A 22,594-nucleotide genomic window follows, 5' to 3' on the forward strand; every position below is an offset into this window, starting at 1 on the left:
CCCATATTTTGCCAGAGGGAGTTCCTTCAGGTCAGCTCCTGTGTCTTTTTGACATGTTCCCATCAGCTTTTGAGCACTTTCTTCCTTTCTGGCATAGTAAGATTGTCCAGGTTCACTATAAGAGAGGAATTGGACTGCCTATCTAACTTCTTATAATTAAGATGTTAGAAAAAACAGAAAGGTGAAAATCAATGTTCAACTTCAACACTTGCAAATATAGCCTTGAACTTTGACAAAAACCAATAGGTTCTAGACTGGTCTTACTGATCACTGAAGTTCCAGAAATGGGTTATGGGAAAGGCAGTTGTCTGTGAGAAGCTACGGGGTATAGACCCTGTTGGTGATGGGTAGGCCCATGGGCTCATCCAAGTACAGTTTCATGAACGCCTAGTCAGCACAGTTCCTTGAGTGTATCCATGGTAATTGGAGATAGGAACCATATGGTGATTAAAATGACAAGTAATTTTAACTCTTGCTTCATGAACAATATGAGAGCAGCAAACCAATTATGAAATTATCTATTTGCTTTGCATCAATTTTAAGTTCACTTGCCCTCTCATCTATAGAGATGAGGATGCTCAGCAAAAGGGGCCAATACAAGAAAAATGGAGGTGATGAGGTTAAAGATCCTCCAAACTGGCTGATGCAAAAAACAAACAAACAAACAAACAAACAAACAAACAAACAAAACACCAGATGTGAAAATGATCCACCAAAACAGAGACACTTAGGGTCAGGGACTTCTAGATGGCTTGCATTTCACTTGGCAGGTATCCCTTAAACAACTGTGCAATGCCAGATGAGTATGTGAAAAGAATTAAATATACCTATGTATTAGAAGGGGAAAAAAAATAACCTCTTGGTTAGAGGTGGTCATTGGCCACATCGCCAGGATCCTGATATCACAATAGGATAAATACCACTAGGGATGTCCCCAGTAAACTATCCACATGCTTTAAGGTTGTTCTGCATCCACCCAGTTATTTTAAGTACAGAACTCCAGAAGAGAGCCTACACTCCTTATGGGGCAAGTTCAATGAGAAGACCACATCCTGGAGATGATTTGAGGAGCAGCTGATTTCTATCCCACAGTGTGTTGCCCTACTTTTTCACCATAGATTTTCCAGGTCCTTCAGTATTATTTACTGAGTTAATTAAGATGTTGCCCTCTGAGTTTGGAAAGTGCATTGATATTTTTAGATAAAAGATGGTTGCAGGCTGACCTTTTAAATAAACAGCGCTGAATTTTCTAAGGCAAAATAAGAGTACTGTGATATCTCATCCACTTGCACCCAACCACCCAGCATTTTCTGGTCTTCTGCTTGTTAAGAGAAGAGGGTGGTTATTAAAACAGAGGTGTAGTAGTCAAACTTTAAAAAGTGAACTTCCAGGGAATATTCAGGCACTGAGTCAGTGAATGCACATACCACTGTTCTCTACCCATTGCAGACGTAGATAATGTACTCCAGCTTCAAAAACTTCTGAATCACTTGTCTAGGGAGCCACTGGCAATTGATGAGAGCTTAAATTTAATGTAACCAGACCAGAGATGAGCTCCAAAGTATTCCCTTACCCTTTCTTATACCTGCTCATTGTTGGTTGAAATGATGGCCCTGGTACAAGATTCGTATCTGTCATAGGACATTTGTTAATGTTCACTCTATCCTAATTGACTGAACCAAGAAATAGTCTAATCCAAATAACAATTTTTAAAAAACACTCTTCCATTCAAGAAAAAAGACCATATGATCAAGTAGAAGCAGTGCTAGATTGACAGGCAAGGGTCTTGGGGTCCACTCCAAGTCTGATCCAAGTTTGATCTGTGTGACTGGGGCTGACCTGGCCCTCAGCTTTCCTGCAGAGGGAAGGCGTTGGACTGAATTGCTAAGCTTTCTCCAGTGTACATTCTGCATTTTAAAAAATTTTCAGTGCATGCTGTATATTATTAATTGGATACTTACACTGGATGGGATGATGGGGGCAAGAAAAATTAACTGTATCTTGTCTGTCTCCAGGAACTTTCTGGGTGCTTGGGAAGACATTGAGGGTGATGGTGATGGTAATCCTTTCAGATGTGCCCTCAGTCTATCAGAATATTATAGGCACTTGGGATTGAAATCATCTACTTTTTGCTGTGCAGCAATAGTTGCATGAGGGTGTCCTGTTTCTCTGGATCTTTCACAAAATGACAGTACTTTCCAAAAAGAAACTTGTCCTGCAGCCAGTTTTTGTGATGATTCTCCTGTGTGGTTCAGTGTTAGTGTGATTTGGGTTCTTTGAGATTGCACAGACCAAAATAACATGCAGGTTAGCCCCCCCAGTAAGGGAATTTTATTCTATGGATACACTAAATATGGGAGAATGAAACAAGGAAGTGTGGAAGTTAAGAGCAAAGGTATGGGGGGCACATCTTGGCTCCATCACCTGTAGGGTGGTTGATTCCAGATAAATCACTTAACTTCTCTGTATCTGTTTCCTTGTCTGTAAAACAGGGATAATAGTAGCTACCTTACAGAGTTGTTTTGAGGATGAAATAAAATAAGAATATAAAAATGTCACGGTTCCTGGCATCTCATTAATGTTCAAATTAATAATTACCATTCTGATTATGATTATTGTTACATGTGGAATGGATTCCAGCAGGTAGCCTTGTAGGTGAGCAGAAACCTTAGTATAGCTCCACTCTTGGGATGGGAACATTGTTTAGGAACTGGTATACTGTTCTGAATTCAACTGGTATACTACTCAAGAGGTCCGATTATCCCAGAATCCCCCTGAGTACCAGGCATCCTTTCATTCTTTCTTGCTTGGTCATATGTAGACTCAGCCCCTTTGTCTCTTCTTTGACTACTGCTACCACTACCAATTAATTTCTTTCTACTCCTTTACTAAATTGTGACTTCTATTGATTCATAGCTTTTGAAGCCCTATTGCTATTCCCTCCTTGTGGCCTCAGCAGGCTGTCTTTCCCTGTGTGAGTTTGGCCTTCTGCCCCTGCTACGAGCATCTCAACTCTGACTTGAATTTAAATCCTTTCATCCATCACTTTTATGACAAGTCACCTTCCAGATTGCTGAGCGACTAAGGGTTGAGGTCACATGGTTCTGGAATGTCCTGACCCCTGAGAGAAGGCCTATGAGGGTCACAGGCAAGCTCAGCCCAGGCTTTCCAACTCTGTGGGCACAAAGATGAGCAGATACTACCAAAGCTACAGCGCCCTTGCCACCCAAGTTGGGAAATAGATAGGAAGCAGTGTTATATGTGTTAATACATGTATTCATATAAATGTTAATAGATGTTAATGATGTTTTAATCATTAACATTTATAATACTGTAATTGTATATATATAATATAGCTTTATTAATGCTTTTCATTTTTCCTTCTAGAATATTAGCAACTTTAGGAAAGGCATTTAATTCTTTCTGGTTCTTTTGTGTCTGCTTATGGCCCAATCTGGATAACTGATCAGTAATACAAGACTAATATAACTGCCCTTTCAACAAATATTTAGTAATAATGAATTTGCCTTACTTTTCCTGTTTTAAAAAATTTTTTCTACTATCAAATTATTTTAAAGGTCTTGTTGAAAAGTTACAGAGGGGAACTTTTGGAAACTTCTTATGGGAAAGAAGAAAAGAACTAAGAGATGACAGAAACATAATTCTAAGAGATGTTAAGAAATGTCACTTGCAATGCCTATGATCTTGAGCTTACCTTCCCTGGGCCTCTGTTTCTTCATCTAAAAAGAAATTGGTAATAGTCCTACTTACCTCCAAGATTAGGAGGGTTAAATGACACATTCATAAGGTGCCTGCTATGGTATTTGTCTATTACCTAGTGGGTGACAAAAAAAAGCAATTGGTTCCCCCCACTGCATCTTACCAAGAACATGTTTTCATTACTGTACATCTCAAAGAGGGAGAAGAAGGAAAACCTGTGAAGTTAAAGATTGAATCTCATATAGACTCATTTTTAGGTCTCTTGCCCCTGAAGTGACCTCAGTTTACTCTTTCAAGTGACTCTCATCTAGCTGTTTACACAAGGAACACCTCCTTGGTACACAGAAATGCATTTTTCCACTAAGCTTCAAACATGCTGAGCTTTCCCAGTACCAGGAATTTTATAGAAAAGCTGTAGAACAATTTGTATCATGGATTGTTCCCTTTTCATACAAGTATTGAATCACAAAAGTCCAACCACTGATTTTTGACATTGAGTGGAATCCTTTTCATGTGAATTCACTAAGAAATGCCTGCAGTAATAATAGGTCCAATATTAAAACCTGTAGACAATTAGTATCCATTGCTTATGTTTCAAAGCTTTTCATTTTACCCACCTCTTGAAGTTAAACCTATTTTCAATCATTAAAATCAGGATGCCTGGGTGGCTCAGTGGTTGAGCTTCTTTCTGCCTTTGGCTCAGATAGTGATCCTGGGGACCTAGGATCGAGTCCCACAATAGGCTCCTTGTGGAGAGCCTGTTTCTCTCTCTGCTTGTGTCTCATGAATAAATAAAATAAAAAATATAAAATTATATAATTAATTAAAATCAGACCATTTCTAAAAACAGGAATAGAGCTTTAATGTAGAGGATAATTAATTTCCTATTCTTCCAAGGAAGATTACATCATTTGAGGGTTGCCTGGGTGGCTTTTTCGGCCTATTTTTTACAGTATTATTGCACATATATTTGAGAGTAGCAAAAGAAAAGAGATCAAACCACCATTTTGAGGCTTTTTAGCAATGCCAAGGAAAGAAGGTATTTATTTGTTGGAGAATGGGGCTTAACAGCATTTCCCAAATTGTGGTCTGTGGAAAACCAACATTCTAGTCTCTAATTTGGGAGAACTGGATAAAAATTCTTGTCAAATCAATTTGAGAGTCACTAGATTCTGTGGTACTTTGTACTTTTGAGGAGTCAAATACACACTAGTATTTTGTTGAATCTAGGAAGTTGGGTAAAACTGGGTTTACTCCCGTACTTTCCAAATGTATTTTATTCTTTTTTTTTTAAAGATTTTATTTATTTATTCATTAGAGATAGAGATAGAGAGAGAGAGAGAGAGAGAGAGAGAAAGAGGCAGAGACACAGGCAGAGGGAGAAGCAGGCTCCATGAAGCCTGACATGGGACTCAATCCCGGGTCTCCAGGATCACACCCTGGGCTGAAGGCGGTGCTAAACCGCTGAGCCACCCGAGCTGCCCTCCAAATGTATTTTAAAATGAAATCTTTATCGGTGGAGGTCCATTTGTGAATAACAAGGTCTGGATTCAAGTTCTGGTAGGCTGGGTCCTCCAGAAAGCAGATTCCAAGATAGCATTGGCCTGCTCAAGATTTATTTGAAGAAATACACGGGAAGGATCAAGAGGTAGGAGTAGGAGGAAGCAAGGTCTTTGGACCACGATACAGGTGTGACATCTGTGACAGCAGAAAGGAAGGGAAATTGGAGGGAGAATCTTCTTGTGGCCCAAGTCATCCACTGGAAGAGTTCTGAGTCCTGCAGAAAGGGCCTGAATTAGTTTTCTCATTGTGATTAGTCATTAGCTGGGAGTAGTCCATAGGCAGTGTGGCCTCAGTGTGGCACAACTGGTGCTGTCAGTTAACATCACCTCCTACTGCTGGAGCTCTGAGTGGCACTTTTTCACGACTGCCACGATTTCTAGTTGTGCTCCTTGTTAGCCAAGCAACCTTGAGTGAATCAGTCAAGGCCTCTGGAACCTAATGGGTTAATCTACTAAATGAGGCGGGGGATGACAGATCTGTCCTTCTGCCTCAAAGAGCTGCTGTCACACATAGCCACATATGAAAGCTGTTTCCATTCTATGAAGTATTCTAGAAATAGAGAAGATATTTATTATTATTATTTATTATGGCTAATAAATATTAATATATTTATTAGCTGTAAGCTTTTCAAGTATATTAGTTGCTAGATTGTCATTGTCTTGCCATCACTGATCTGAAATTCCCACAAGCCTACTACCATGCTGGGCATCCTCAATAGATACTGAGTAAATGTTTGTTGAATCACGATAACGAGTGTTGTGAGTTCTCCAAGGAAACAGTCCATGACTCTGACTGTACGTGGGATAATGATTGCAGACACGGCAATGTATTTCCTCTGGCAACAGACCACATGGCAGAAGGCAGAGCATGCGGGAGGGTGGGGGATGATTCCTGTTGATCTGATCTGTGCTTATATCTGGAACCAATAATAGCAGCTTCATGATCAGGGTTCTATTCTTCCCAGAGTGGAGAGGGCTGGAAGAGAGTTGCTCAACCTTCTTGCTTGGCAACATATTCTCTCTTTTGCATTTCTAAAATAACTCTGAAGCTAATTGAATTGTGAAGATAATTCCCCGACTTCATTCTAGATAATTGTACAGCATCACTCCCCTGAAGTTCATTTCCCAGGACTGTTTACCAGTGACATTAGTGACTGCTTTGAGTTTGGCCAACTCATCCTGTGGCAAAGTACTGGTCAGGCCTAAATGGTTAAGAAGCAAGCACAGGAAAGAGGGTAAGTGAGGTAGCAAAGGTGATTTCTTACTGGGTAATTTCTTAGAGTCGACCGTAGCTCATCTGTTTGACTCCCCTCTCCTAGGGCTGCTGGTGGTTTTCTCTATTCCTTCTTTGCACATTTCCTTTCACTGGCTCAGCATTTTGCTCATTAAATGTTTATGGAGTGAAGCAATGAATGAATTACATGTGTGTACTGTATGCAAGGTGCTGGGGAGAACATGGTGAAGCAGCTAGACAGAGTTCCAACCCTAATGGGACCTTTTATCTAATGACAGTGATAAACACTAATGAAAACGAATCACATAAAAGTAAAATTAGAAACAAGGATACGTTATGAAAAGAAAAAGCACTAAGAACCCGGGGATCTGCTGAACCTGGGGAAAGGCCTCTGACAAAGTGACATTGTGACCCTGGAGGAGGGGACAATGTGAAACCAACAGAGGTGAGTGAAGGCATGTGGATGACAGATATGAGAGGAGCAGGTGCAAAGATCCAGAGGGAGAGGCGTGGTCCCATCAAGTCACTGAGGGAAGATGGTGTGGCTGGGGCAGACAGCAAGCAGCCGGAGATGCAGCGGAGAAATGAGGCTGCGAGCATGGGTGTTGACTTGGCATCTCCCTGCAATGAGCAACCAGCCTACCTTTGCTGCGGAGAGTCTCCTGTGCAGCCAGATGGTGTCTGCTGTCACGATGTGCTCTGCTATCCGAGTGAGACACAAGCGCCTCAGGGAGAGGGTATCACTCTGTAAACAAGGAGAGATAAGTGTAAATTTTAGGAGAAGGGATGTGAACTTCAGCTGGAGCATGCTTTGGGCTCAGGGCTGCTTAGCTCTGCTGAGAGCTGCCGCAGGATCTTTGTGAGAGGGGATCAGATGAGAGGAGGAGGTTTGGTCCCTTTGGAAGGATTAGGGGTCTAGAGACAGGTTCCAGTTCTTTTTTAAAGATTTATTTATTTATTTATTTATTTATTTATTTATTTATTTATTTATGATAGACATAGAGAGAGAGAGAGAGAGAGAGGCAGAGACACAGGCAGAGGGAGAAGCAGGCTCCATGCCAGGAACCCGATGTGGGACTCGATCCCAGGACTCCAGGATTGCACCCTGGGCCAAAGACAGGCGCTAAATCGCTGAGCCACCCAGGGATCTCCCAGGTCCAGTTCTGACAGGGCCATGACTAGCGGTGCCACCTCAGACGACTTCAGCTTTGTGGCCTTGGCTTTCCCCATCTGTGGCATGTGAGGCTGGGACTCACTGCCTTCTGATGACCGACCTTTGCTTCTGATTGGGATCAGATCTCCCATGATCCAAAATGGATGGGAGAGCTGCTCTCTGTGAGTCCCCAAGCCAAGGCTCATTTCTTTGGGGACAATGAGCCCTCAGTTGCACATTTTGAATGATGCTGCCTTGTGAGCTCCTATTTAACCTGCTTAACCCTCACCCCCTGCCCCATATTAGGGATGGCCTTCTTCCCTCGGTGTCCACACCTTAAAGGCTCTTACACCACTGGATCGCCCACAGGCCCTAACGTCCCAGCCCTCGCCATTACGTGCTCGGTGGAGTGAGCCAACATCCCTTCCTTTCCCCTGGTGCTGATATGCAAAAGAAGAAGTGACAAAGAGTAGGGTGCCGGTTTCCTAGGGCTGCCATAACAAATGGCCACACACTTGGAGGCTGAAAACTATAGAAATCTATCTTCTCACAGGTCTGGAGGCCAGAGGTCTAAAATCAAGGTGTTGATGGGACCGTGCTCCCTCTGAAGGCTCCAGGGAAGGATCCTTCCTTGCCTCTCTCTACTTCCTGTGGCGCCAAGTTCCTTGCCTTGTGTCCACATCATTCCCATCTCTGTCTCTGTTTCCACATGGCCTTCTCCGTGTGTCTTTTCTGCTTCTTGTGAGGAAAGTTTTCTTACTGAATTTAGGCACCACTCAGATAACCCAAAATGGCCTCCTCTCAAGATCTTTAACTTAATTTACATCTGCAAAGATTCTTTTTTGCAAATAAGGGCATATTCACATTTTCTACAATGTGGGTATGTCTTTTGGGGCGCCAACATTCAACCCACTAAAGGCAAAGGTTCCAAGGCATTTGACACCAAAATTTCTTCTTTTTTAATTTTATTCATTTTTCTCCTTTATAAACTTGACCTCTCTGAAATAGCATCGGGACACAAGTCCCAGTGAAATGCCACAGAGGCAGCAAGCCAGTAGGCCTGAGAGCACAGGCTCTGAGTCAGGGTGGCTTCAGTTCAAATCCTGGGAACTACCGACCACTCCGTGGCTCAGTTTTGCCATCCACACATTGGACACAATAACAGTTTCTACCTGAGGGCTGTTGTGGGTCTTAAATAGGTTAATATTTGTAAAGGCATCTAGAACTAGCCCTAAGTAAAGTATTTAATAAATGTTAACTATTATTCTTATATTAAGTGAACAACGGATGTATTATAAGTGAGCAGGGGGTAGTGTGAAAGATTAAAAGGCCAGGCTGGTTGGCTGGATGGTGGCTGGAAGGGACTCAGGGCTTTGGCACCGTCTGGAGCTGGAGTTCTTCTGAGTCCTGTTCCATCTGGGCTACCTGACTTGGAACAAAACACGTCAATGGCCCCTCCTCTCAGGACCTGCTTTGAGCTGCTGTGTTTGCTGATCAGAGTCTTGGGCTCTGGCAGCCAAGCCTTAAGGAGGGCCTGAAGTTCAAACAGAGATAGGGAGCTGCTGGTGGACACACGTGGAAAGACATTTCCCAGGAGGCACCTGCCCCTCACAATGGGGCAGCCTTGTGCCTACTTGCCTTGGTCGCTGCATTCTAGAGAGAAGCTTCCGTCTTCCCAAAACTAGTGCTGGACACTGTGCCTCGTGCCCCACTGAACTGCCTCGGTTCCAAGAAGTTAGTGAGTACGAGTGCTTCTGGGCACTATTAGGAGCCCTCGCTGGTCAAGGTGAGGCTTGGGTTCTTATTGCTGAGCTTCACTACACCCTCTGCTGGATTCGAGCCTCTGGAAGCCCACAGGGATGCCACTGTTGTTGCTCCTCTGCTTGTTCTTAGAGAGTTGAGCCGCCAGAGGGGAGGCCCCAAACTGAGAGGGGAGAGCTCAGAGCATGAGCTTTGGTGACAAGACTGCTATGTGGCTGTAGGCAAGTTACCAAACCTCTCTGAGCTGTGATGTTCGGCATCTGGGAGGTGAGGATTGCACAATATTTACCTCTTATTCAGTGCTTGAAAAACTGTGGCTCTGACTGATATTTGGGAGGTAGCATAGAGTGGAGGTCGGCCAGGCCAGAATTCAATTGCAGCTTATGGCTGTGGGATCTAAGGGATACTTAACCTTTAGATTGCTTAACCTTTTAGACTTCAATTTCTGCATCCCAAAGGGAGATTGAATCCTTCTATCAGATGGTTGTTGGGAAGACTAAATTTAAAAAACTGTATATAGAACCTTAACCCAATGCCTGGCTTATTCTACATACCTAAGGGACAATAGCTATTCTGACTGTTCCAGAACACTTGGAATAATGATAATAAAATGGATGAGTACACTGAATAAATTATACCTTATACAATGGGTAACCAAATATTGGCTCAATCTCGTTGTGGTCTAGAAAGAAAAGCATTCAGCTAGCCATGAAGAGATAGTCTTAGAATAGCCTTAGCTCCTTTCTGTCCAATATGATACATCTTTGAAGACAGCCTAAGAACCTCCAGTGAATTTTTAGGGAGCTTTCTGTATCTATGCTCTGTCTGTCCATCTGTCCATCCATGTGTCCAAGGGTCATCAAGCCCTACTCTGTACCAGGCATTATGCTGATCACTGAAGGTACAGACATAAACTAGACATGGTTACTGGCTTCGGAATCTCAGCACGTAATGAGAGAGAATGATCTTTTTCAAGTAACTATTATGACCCATGTGATAAAGGCAATAATAAGGATAAAAACAAAGTGCTGGAAATCCAGAGGACTGAGTGACTTGTTCCTCCTTGCGAAACTGGAGAACCCATTATATAAAAGTAGGTCGCTAAGCTGGGCCTGAAAGATATGGTGTTGGTAGGTAGGTAGGTGAGAGAAGTCATCTGCAATGGGTGGCCTGAATGTAAGAAAGTTTCATGGGCAAGAGTGTGATGAATTCAGAAAGTCATTTGGGCTAATGGACAGAGTTTGGGGGTGTCAAGTGCTGAATTGGCGGGCTGAGCCTGTATTGTGGAGAGCTATGGGATATTCATAGAATGTAGATCTTGTTTTTTAATTTAATTAGCATGTGCAAGTCATAGCACCTCAGGCAGAATGTTGCATTTTTTATATTATTTGATCATGACAGCCCTGTAAGAAGAGTGTAACTTATTTTATTTACAAGAGGCATCTTACAGATGAAGAAACTGAGGTGCAGAACAATTAAGGATTTGCTCGAGGTCACATGTAATTAGTAAGTGGCTGAGTTGATTCCCAAAGCGAGGATTTTGGGTCCTTCCTTGAATCAATGCTTTTTAAAAGTTAAACATTTTGTTGGAACATGACATATACACAAAAACACAAGTGAATCATAAATGTCTAACTCAAAAAATTTCACAAAGTGGAAATAATAAATAAACATCTCCAAATCAAGTTGGGGAAGTTTGACATCTTTCCAGTATTGCATTTTCTAGTCCATGAGTATGGAATATCCTTCAATTTATCTTTTTTTTTTTTTTTTTGTAATTTCCAGTGTAGGGGTCAATTTTTAATGTTTATTTAATTAAAAAAATGTTTTAATTTTACTTAAAATTTTTTTAACAAACACTCTTTTATTAGTTTCAGGTGTACAATATAGTGATTCAACAATTCCACACAGAGGTCAATTTTTTAAAAAAGATTTTATTTATTTGTGAGAGAGAACAGAAGAGAGAAAGAGAGCACAAGTGGTGGGGAGTGGGAGAGGGAGAAGGAGAAGTAGACTCCCCACTGAGTAGGATCCCAGGATTCCCTAGATCATGACCTGAGCTGAAGGCAGATGGCTTAACTGACTGAACCACCCAGGTTCCCCCACAGGTCAATTTTTTTTGTTTTGTTTTTTGTTTTCTGTTTTTTTTTTTTTAATTTTGTCTTTAATCATATATTTCAAACACTATCAAGGGAAAGGGATTTGGAGTCTTTTAGGTGGTGAACCCCCAGAGGTCAATTTTTTTAGAATGATTCCTAAGTTGTAAATTTTTGATACTGTTATAATACTTTTTATTTACAGTTTTAGTTTATAATTCTTTGTTTTTGGTGCAGAGAGGTACACTTGACTTTTTTTTTTTTATTTACCTTGTTTCTAGATACTCTGCTAAATTCGCTTAGTAATTCAGAGTCAAACTTTATTGACCTAGTAAAGGCCTCCAGCACAACATTGAATAGAAAGGGTGTTAGTGAACATCCTTGTCTCATTTTTTTCTTTAAATCTTAGGGAGAAGTCTGTCAATATTTGCTATTGATAGGACATGAACTCTAGGGGGTTTTGGAGGTTTTCTTTATCATGTTAAGAAAGCTCTCTGCTCTTCTGTTTTGCAAAGGTGGCTATAGAATGGAGACTAGTTTGCAGGAAGGAGAGAGAATAGAAACAGGAAGACTGGTTAGCTGCTGCTCTACAACAGGAAACATATGAATGGATGCAGAGAAGGGATGTGCTAGGCTCTCCTGTTTCCTCAGTGGTTCTTACTTAACCACTGCTCACCTCATAAGAGTTTCAAAAGAGAAGAGAGCACCAAAGATTGCCAAGGCTCTCTTTCTTTAGGTGTTGCACAGAGTATTCTTTAAGATGTTATTAGGTGTTTTGTGATAAGGGTGTGGTCAAGTCAATTTAGGAAAATCTTAATGCTGTGCCATCTCCTTGGAGAGTCACAATGAACATCAGTATTATTAAAGGCTCCGAGACCCTACAGCAAAGACAGCTATTTAATATAGCACCCATCCTTCTGTCTTCAATGTCTGTGACACCAAAAAATGAGGTTCAGAAGGAATTTCTTAGGTCAGTTTCTTTACCCATCATGGAATTAATGACTCTCATTTGTGACAATATCGTTAAACGTTACTGTATTGGCATCCCTGAGGTTATAACCAAGCCCTTCTCTTTCCCTGTTATATTCAAAACCCATTGAGACATAGGCTTACACATCAAATAGGGATCAGAATATTACACCTATTGCTGGTAAAGCTAGATTGAAGGAAGCTGTATGGACTGGAGTCCAGATAGGTTTCCAGATCTTTGACTGAAAATCAAATGAAGTCACTGTCTAGCTGCAGGGAGGAGAAGCCCTGCATCAGTGACTTCTTCCACTTGACATTAGGGGCAGAAAGTAGAATAAAATATTCTGTGACAAGGTAAACCCAAGACCACATGGGAATAGGAATTCTGGACCTTAACCCAACCCAAGAGAGGAAACTCAAAGAATAGATGCCATACTCTGACCATTCTGCCCAAAGGTAATCAAGTAATATATGGAAAGAGGAAGGTTCTGGAAATAAAGATAAAGAGAAAGCCTGGGAAGAGTAAGCGTTCGAAGACTCCTTAATGCTGAGACACAGGGAAAGAGAGAGAGAGCTGCTTGTTCCAAATGTTGGGAAGCTGCAAGTAGTCTATTTTTGGATTAGAAGTTGATTCTTTTATCTTTAGGAGAACTGAGATCAGGGCTCTAATTAGCCTGGATATAAAGAGGATGGAATAAGACAAATGAACATTTTCATTTTCATAGGGGCCCAGGCAAGAGAAAGTTTGGGGCTGGGAAGAATTCTGCAGCTCTAACTGTACCACCTGCCAATATTTATTTCTGTGCTTCCCTGGCACTCTAACCAGGCTGGTCATGCTGATCTCAGCTATAGAGGAGGAGGAGGAGAGGTTGGAGGCCAGTGGCCACAGATTGAAAAAGGTGTCAGTATTGGGCCCTGTTGGCATGTTGCAATCGAGATGCATTTGAGGGAAAAGTCCCCTTTTCCTGGGGGCAGTCCTACCATCTTTCTACCACCTTGCCCTTAAACATTTGGCAAAGCTGTCTGAAGGGCTGTCAGAGGCTGGCTGAACCAGTTCAGCTCTACAGGATGTGGCTCCTAATTATCCCTGAGTCATCCTTGGTCCAGAGAAACCACAGGAGGAGGGATTCATTAGCATCTTTGGAGGTGCATTTCCTAGACTCAGCTGATTCTTGCAGGTGCAATATTGAGGTTCTCAGGGACTGACTGTGGAGTCAGTAATATTTGAATCTCCTTATGATGGCCACTGAGGCTGGAATGTACAAAGCAGGGCTTAACAGAGAAACATTCATTTACTGCTGCAACGAGGTGAAAGATTGCAAATCGCAGTAGGCCAGAGCAAACTGGTTCCTGTGAGATTGAGAGCTAGGCTCAATCTATTGAGGCCATTGTCTGGGACACTTTGGACCCCAATAGAGAACTGATCCTATGCATAATAGAGAAGGCTACCAATTTGGTGGGCTAATTGCCAGGTTGAATGGAAGAGGAGCTGGGGTAGGATGATAAAGTCCAACCTACCAAATATATTCACCAAGTGCTCTGGTGAATTTCCTAAGCTTCACCACTCTCCTTTGGGTAAAAACTTGTCTTTGAACTTCCTTTGAAAACCATACACCTTCTCTTTGGGAGGAGAGCTCTTTGGCACTAATTACTTAAGCAGAGGGATTTGCAACACTGCTGCACACTAGAATGACCTTGAGAGTCTGAAAATTACCAAGCACTGGCCTCACTGCTGACCAGGGAAATCAGACTCTCTGGGTGTAGGATCTAGACCACAGTGTGGGAGACAGTTTTAGAAAGTGCCCCATGTGAGTCCGATGTACGAGCCAAAGTTGAGCATCATTGCCTAAAGAAATAGGGGGTAAGTACATCCTAAAGATATAGGGCAGGTAAATTGTGATTGAAAGTTAATGGGGAGAGAGGAAGAACCATTTCAGTCTTGGCAAGTCAGGAGGCCACATGGGTTTATATTTTAACAATCTTTAGTCAAAACCCACATTAAGGCTATTTTTATATTTGATTGTTTGCCTTTACTGAGTATACCTGAGTCTTAAAAGTAAGATGAGAACAAAGATCAGATAGTCCTTAGTGGGCAGCTGGAATTTATCCAAGGCTCTCTGATGAATAACCTCAGAATGATGGTAAAGCTTGTTTTTACTTTATCTTTGAGGTAGTCCCGATTATATACAAATCCATACTTTTAAGAAGAAATTTTCAAGTTTTAAGAGTTTACCATCTAAATAAATTCACAAATTGAATTTTTTTTTTTGTTTTTTGTTTTTCCCCACACTGGATGTCATGATTCTAGGTTTAGAGGTTCAAGTGTACGGATGACCTGCATTCCGTGCCCTTTTAGGTGGGAGGAGAATTGCAGAGGCTAGTCCTGGTCACACCCATCAACTCAGTTAACTTAGTGTTTAGCTGCTTGGCCTGAGCTGCTTCTATTCCACACTGAAGGTAGAAAAAGTGATTCTAGAAGGGGAATTTTGTGAGGCGACTGGAAAACCATGTGGAGACCCTAATTGTGAGTCATTTCTTAATCCTAGCTCCAGTGAGCCATGGGCATGAGATGAAATTAGTTATTTGTAGAACTCCTAACAGTTCGGCATGAGCACTCAGTGAGGTCATATATATAACATCCCATGAGAAAAGCAGAGTTAACTTTATTGCCACTTTCTGCAGAAGAGGAGCCCAAAGCTCCGAGAAGTCCCATGGCCAGCCCCACTGGCATAGTTAGAGATGGCAGAGATGACACCCAAACTCTAGTTGTCGAGCCCTTCTTTCTATGTGCCCGGCTGGCTGCCTCCTGTGGGGCTTCCTGGAGTGACGTCACCTGGAACAGATGTGCTAAAGCGAGCCTAACACATGCACTGTTTAACACTCTCATTGTTTGGATACAGATATCGGAGTCATGGTAGCTTTCACCCTGAGGAAACCAGGTTGGTATGGGGGTTTCTGTGTGTCTTGACTTATCTTGGGGTGGCCCTGGGAGGATATTCAAGTGATCTGAAACCAGAGAGCCCCATTCTTTTTATGAAGTGAGAGGGGTTCCCATGCTGGAATCCTCAGAGCACTGAGTAGGGGAAAGGGGTTTGATGGCCTCTGCCCTGGAAACTTCCTTCCTAATTTATTGGCTGATCCCAATATACTGGCTAGAAACCCCTTGACAACCTCTCATTTGTAAAAATGGGAAATAACAGCGTCTGCATGATGGTATGTTATGAGAATCCTGGGAGGTAGCATGTGTCAAGTGGTGCTCCTGGCACATAGAGAGTTAATACAGTTTAAAAAATATTAAACTAAAAAAAGTATTAAACTTAGGGGACTATTGTAGCACATTTCCTTATCATCAATGTTGTAATACAGCAGCTTGTAGCATGTTTTATACTTCCAAGCCTTGTTTCCTGCTTTGATGCTTCCCTCTGAATTGGGTAAGAAATGCCCTCGTATCACATGGTAATGAAACATGCTCATCTGGGTTAAGTATCCGGTCCTAAATTCGAGACCTAGCAAGTGGTACAAGCAGGCCTGTGAGCTATCTTCTCTCGTCAGCTCACTCTCTGCTGCCCAATCTGCCAGTGGCACGGTTATTCTGGGCTAGTGAGCCATGCCTTCTCTCTACTGCAGATGTCACGGGGCTGAGGAGGAAAAATCAATTTTCATCAAGAGGCTTTTCATGCTGGGAATCATGCTGGGAGTGCCCTTGATGACTGACTCAGGGTTTCAGGCAAACAACCTTGTGTGTTTGTGGAACAAATATCAACCCATCCAGGAGAGCTGAGCTGGTGGTAAATCCATTGGGCATTACTGGAAGGCTCTCTGGCTTCCTTGGTAGCTGAGTCTGAGCTGTGCCTACGGCAGGGATTCTCAGCACTGGTTCTTCTCCAAAGCAATTACAAATCTCTGAAAATGGTTCCAGACACCAGCATCTTTTAAACTCCCTGAGTGCCCCTAATGGTCAGCAGGACAGAGGTCCCGGTTCCAGAGAGGCAAGGGTACCCAGTTTTCTCTCTGCCTCTGCCCTCACCAGTAACCTGTTACTGGCTGTTCAATGGGAGACTCAGAATGCTGAGGCCATCCCACAAAATTCATGGCATGGAGCCTTTGGACACTACAATGGCAAGTCAGGGTTTGGAAGGTTCTGGACTTGGCCTTCTGTTTGGTAACGGTCTTTTCAAAAAAGGAAAGTTACTGGAAGCTGCCTTTAAGAAATTTCAGAAGAGGGAAATCCTCCTTGTGTATGTTCTCCTGAGATTCTTGGGAAACTTAGAATGATTTGCATCACAGATGATGGCAAATCAGAGGGGGAAATGGTACCTCCAGAAAGGACACATTCCAGCACTTTCTATATATTAGGAACTGCCTTCAGGGCTTTGCTTACTTCACCTCATTTTATCCTCATAATTCTGTAAACTAGGTACCTTATTATTTATTTCCATAGATTTATACCCATGGGGAAACTAAGGCTCAAGGAGTACTGTGCTTTGCCTAATCCATCCATGTCTGGGGGCTTCCAGAGCCCATTATTTCCATTCTACAGTATCTTGGAGTTTTAAAAGATTTCCAAGATCTCATAAGCCAGTCCCCATCTTCTGATGTTTGTTTTCTCTACAACATCCTTTTCCCAGTGGTCCCCAAGCCTTGCTTGTACACCTCCAGGAACAGAGAGCTCACTCCCACTCAATGCAATCCATTTCACTGTTCAGACAATACCAATGTGGAGGGCTCCTTAATTCCTCAGTTGAATTAAGGCAGGACATAAAAAGAATAAGTCAACAGATAAGGAAAGAAAGAAATGGAGTGAACTTCTGTCACCTAGTAGCTTCCACTCATTGGTCCTAATCTTACCCTTTACAATACTAACAAGAATAACTAACATTTATTGAGCAACCAGTGTGTTCCAGCTACTGTGCTAAATGCTTTACATTTCTTATCTCATCTTATGTGTGAAGACCCTAACATGCAGAAGGTTAAGTCTGCATAGTTAGTACTGGGACCAGAGCCCAGATAGACTGCTATGGAGTCCCCTGGTCTTAGCCCTTCATGAGTCGTATATCTGTAGACACCCTGGATAAGTTCGATGGCCTTCCACACTTCCCTCACATTGTTCCGGGACTGCAGAAAGTTCCTGGGGAGGGTTTGCTGCCCTCCCCTCTGCTCTGTCCTTGTTCTTCCTTCTCCATTCTCCAAGGGCCAGCTCACCAGCTGCCTGACTCAAGGCCAGGACTTTCTTCTGTACTGGGTCCATCCATCCTTCCATCCAATGTTCAGTCCCTCAACTCCAGAAAAGGATTCTCTCAGGAGGAGTGTCCAGAATGCTTCTGTTGTCTGTCAAGACAGAGGAGCAAGGCCCTTTCCTGGGGTAGAAGGAGGCCCCAAGTAGCTTTAATGACAATAATAGTAGTAGTTGATATTCTGGGCACATACCATGTGTCAGCTGAGCAGTGCACTTGTGGGTCCTCAGTAAGTCCCAGGGTCTCTTGACCTTAGAAGTGGTCTGAGAGCCTGGCTCTAGAGAGGGTGTTCACTCCGCTCACAGGAACCTACTCAGGGCGTCCAGTGATTAGAGCCTAGGTTCCTGTGGTAGTTAGTTCTGATATTCAGAGCTGTGGGACCTCAGAAACACTACCTACCCTCTCTGGGTCTTGCCTTTTTATCTATATGATGGGTAAAAGAGGGTTGTTGTGCTGATTAAGTGATGTCATTAATTTTGAGTACCTGGTACAGGTAAGTGAGAAGAAAGAGCAAAATTCTAGCTGGAGCTATTTGTATTCATATTCTGGCCCATTTAAGTTCTAGGTGGGCCCCATGATTTCTGGTGGGGCTTTATGGTTTCTGCCAATGCAGAGCTATCTAAAGAGTTTGTTGGGTCATCCTGACTCTTGTCTTTTGATCCCCATCCAGGGTGGAAGAGGAGGCTGGTCAGCTTCCAGGAGAACTCAGAGAGAGAGAGAGAGAGAGAGAGATGTGTGTGTGTGTGTGTGTGTGTGTGTGTGTGTTTATTTTCTCCTTCTATCTCTGAATGACTCAAAGTTACTATTACAGTATTGTTTAGTTTTCTTCTTCTTTTCAGAAAAGGGATGTTTGGGCTCAAGCTGAAGAAGAGGAAGAAGAAAGCAGAGAAGGGGTTAATCCTAGCAAATAAGGCTGCCCAAGGTGAGGCTTTGGGGGTGGGGATAATCACTACCCTGGGGCCTACAGGTCTCACAGAGCTAACCCCTCTTTGGCTGAGAATGGAGCTGTCCCTCTGTGGGAGTGAAGTGGGAAGTGTGCTGCCTGCTGGGTCTTCAGGGCCTGATGGTCACAGGTACAGCACCCGCCCCAGTGCAGCTGGTCACCTGGTCACTGGACCCAATAGGAGTGGGGTGGATACCTGGTGGGCCATGGAAGAGGACCTCAAGGGAAGGCAGTGGCAAGGTTCAAGCTCCCGTTTCTGTCCTAATTTGCTTGGGGTCCAGGATAGTCACAACACAGTTGTGATTCTCAGCTTCTCCCTCTGTCAAGTGGGCATGATGGGAGTTTCTGGGCTAACCTCAACCTGCCACAGAGAGGATCCAGTGAGATTTTAAAAGATAAGAGTGAGGACAGCAGCTGCTACAGGAGAGGCTTTACATTTATTGTCTCATTTGATCCCACCATCATCCTACCAGTGGGTGTTTTTGCAAGTGAGTTTGCTGAGATACAGAAAGAGTAAGTAAAGGGTGGGAAGGACAGCTGCCAAATTAGCAGGGCACAGTGAAAAATGAAAATGCAAAGCCATTGTTATGAAATTATTAAATTTCTGGATGGCAATAGCAGAGTATTGAGCCAAGTGCAGTGAAGTCCTTTAGATCGCAGGACCCTGTATGGCTACATGGACCCAGAATCCCCCCCCAAGACTGGGAGCACAGAGCCAGAGGCAGTGGCATTGGGATGTGAGCCCTGGATGTCTGACTTTTTGCCCTCAGAATGGGCTACTTGCTTCTTCAAAAGAGCAAATGAATCCCCAAGTTACAGTGTGAACTGTGTCAGTGGGGCTAGGCCTGGCATCAGGTAGACACACCTGTTTGTTGAGTCAAATAGGATTAACCACTCCCGATGGGCAGTTTTGTAGTGGTCTTCTAGAGGCTTCTGCTGAGTGGCTCTGACAACAACCAGTTCAAGGCCAGCTTTCTGAACCACTTCTAAACCAAAATGGTGCAGTGGGTTTGCTTTATCTTCACCCTTCTTGTCTTCTTGCCTCCTCCACTTTTCACTGCTGTCACTATGGGTGTCTTGTAGTTACATGTCTATCTCCCCCAACTCCACTTCCTGCCCTCACAAATAACCTAGTATTACAACAAAAACCTGTGGAAACTTAGTCATACTAAAGTGTTGGTAATAACGATGAAGACATCCTTGGATGGGCTGAGAGAGGCATTTTAAGTGAGGACAAGGCTTAAAGCTTAATAGAAGTACTTGTCTGTTCAGTCAGATTGAAGGTATCAGGGAGTAATTGGGAAAGGCTTTTTAGGTCTTTTCTGGCATCCTTGAAATTAGGGGGATCCCTGGGTGGCGCAGTGGTTTGGCGCCTGCCTTTGGCCCAGGGCGCGATCCTGGAGACCCGGGATCGAATCCCACATCGGGCTCCTGGTGCATGGAGCCTGCTTCTCCCTCTGACTGTGTCTCTGCCTCTCTCTCTCTCTCTCTCTGTGACTATCATAAATAAATAAAAATTAAAAAAAAAAGAAATTAGGCCACTGGAGTAGATCCTGGGCACAAGTTTGAATAAGACAGTCCTTTACTTTCAGGATGTCATGAAAAATGATGTTTATGACACACTTAATAAGTCCCTGCTACTTTTTAGTTGACATGCATCACTCATGACTCTGAAATGTAGGATCCTTTGCCCCTGTTTTACAGTAGAGGTGCAGAGAGGTTGAGTGCTTGCCCAAAGTCACTTAGCTAGTAAGTGGAGAAAGTGGCTCCTGAGCAGAAGTCAATCTTACACAAGAGCCTGAGTTTTCCTACTCCATGGGTCAGCCTCCAGTTAGGAGCCTCTAGTGACCACACAGAGGAGGAGAGTACAAGCTGGTGGAAATTTAGATCAGTCAACCTGAGGCATTTCAGAAAAGCTGGTTCCCATGGCTCATTCTGATTAGTCTTTAGCCCACAAGGCAAACAGGGCAGAGGGGAATCAGGCCCCTCCTAGAAAGTAAATAGCATTCATCCTGCTGGCCAGGGATTTCCACTGTAAGAGACTGACAAAACAAAGTCAATAGAACTGAGTACACTTTGGTCTCTCCTTTTTGGCCTGGCTTGGGAAGTTAAGGCTTTGCTGGACGAAGCATTTGGAGACTCTCAAAGTGGCTCTCATATCCACGTATCTGAGGCATAGTGGCTATGTCTTAATTTCATAAAATCCCAATGGTCCTAACCCATCCATTAATTAGTTACCTAACAAAGTTATTGGGTATCTCCCAAGATCAGCCATTCATTCATTTACTCAACAAATGCTGATGGACTGTCCACTGAGTACTGGGTCCTGTGCTAGATTCTGGTATATAATGAACTCAGGTAGTTTAGAGGGAGGATAGCCCTGTGTAGAACTCTTCCGTTTGCCTTTCCAAATCAATTCTCCACTCTTTTCCACCTGTTCTTGGTCCCAGGAGGCTGACCTGTATTGACACAAAACCCAAGTCCTTTCCCCAGGGAGGACCCCCCAGCAGGAAGTATGAGGGAGGGAGGAGTGTGAGGTCAGGTCCAGTGGTTGGATATGTCCTTCCACTGAAGGGTGGTTGCTGCTCTTCGTAAGGAAACCAAATGAACCTGACTTCCTCTCTTCCCAGGTTCTGGTAACTGCTTTCTCACCTCATTTTGGAGGCCTCCAAACAGAAACAGCTTGGCTGCTGTGAGCCCTGGAAAGCTAGCTGCACAACCCTTTGTGATTTTCTGGCATCCACACCTTTTTAAAAAGTCCTCAGGGGCACTTGGGTGGTGTAGTCGGTTAAGCCTCTGACTCTTGATTTTTGTTCAGGTCATGATCTCAGGGTCAGGGGGTTGAGCCCTGCATCAGGCTCTGTACTCAGCAGGGAGCCTGCTTGAGAGATTCTCTCTCCCTCTCTCTTTGCCTCTCCCCACTTTCTTTTAATCAAAAAAAAAAAAAAAAAAAGGGCTTCAAATCATCCTGTTCTGGCAGGAGCATCTTTTATCTCTGCATTACAGGTTGAGAAAAGTGCCATAAAGAAAATAGGCAATAGAAAGATAACACCTCTGTGAGGTAGGTGACATTGGCTTTGCCTGGCTTTATTGATGAGGACAACAAGGCTGAGAAGTTAAGTAACTTGCCCCAAGCCATAAAGCGGCAGAACTGGGATTCCCCCCTAACTTTTGGAGTCAGAGTTTTGAGCTGTACCATGCAGTCTCTTAGGTCATAAGAGTATTCCACTCCCTCTTTGGTTTTTGGCAAAAACCTGACCGAGAAATGCTTCTTAGGCCTTGCTACACATTAGAATCACCTGGGGAATTTAAAAAAAAACTGACATCCAGGTGAAATCCCAGATCAATTAAATCAGGATCCCTCAGTAGAGGAAGAGGAGGTCTAAAGAATATGTTTACTATCCATTCATTTAAATTTTCTAGACACTAGTGCATTCATTTCCTGTGGCTGCCATAATAAATGGCTACAAAATAACCCACATTAATTTTCTCAGTAATGGAGACCGGAAATTCATAATCAGTATCACCGGGCCAAAATCAAAATATCAGCAGGGCTCCAGCCTTCAAGAGTATCTGATTCCTGCCTCTTCCATCTTCTGATGGCTGTGGTGGCATCTGTCCCATCTCCATCTTGTGATCACATTGCATTCTTCTGTTCTCTGCCTCCCTCTTCTAATGATACATATGATTGCAACTAGGACCCACCTATATAATCCAGGATAATCTCCTCATTGTAAATCCTTAATTTAATTACATCTGCAAAGACCCTTTTCCAAAGTAACATTTACAGGTTCTAGGGACTAGGACCCAAGGTCTTTGGCGAATATAATTCAACCTAGGTGTCCTAGGTTTTACTCAAAATTGGCCCTCAAACAATCAGGAACAGACCTACATGGGACATTGCTATTAGAAATGCAGATTC

General features: G+C 43.2%; 1 protein-coding gene across 1 annotated transcript in view; it reads left to right on the forward strand.

The window, feature by feature from the left end:
• FER1L6 (fer-1 like family member 6) overlaps window positions 1-22,594 on the forward strand; it is a 163,153-nt gene that overhangs the window by 16,648 nt on the left and 123,911 nt on the right. Inside the window, 2 exon segments of the mRNA XM_035697460.2 lie at window positions 15,396-15,434; window positions 18,569-18,651. Of these exon segments, the coding sequence (XP_035553353.2) occupies window positions 15,396-15,434; window positions 18,569-18,651 (122 nt within the window).

This window comes from Canis lupus, chromosome 13 (genome assembly GCF_003254725.2).
Source record: "Canis lupus dingo isolate Sandy chromosome 13, ASM325472v2, whole genome shotgun sequence".
NCBI classification, from domain to species: Eukaryota; Metazoa; Chordata; class Mammalia; order Carnivora; family Canidae; genus Canis; species Canis lupus.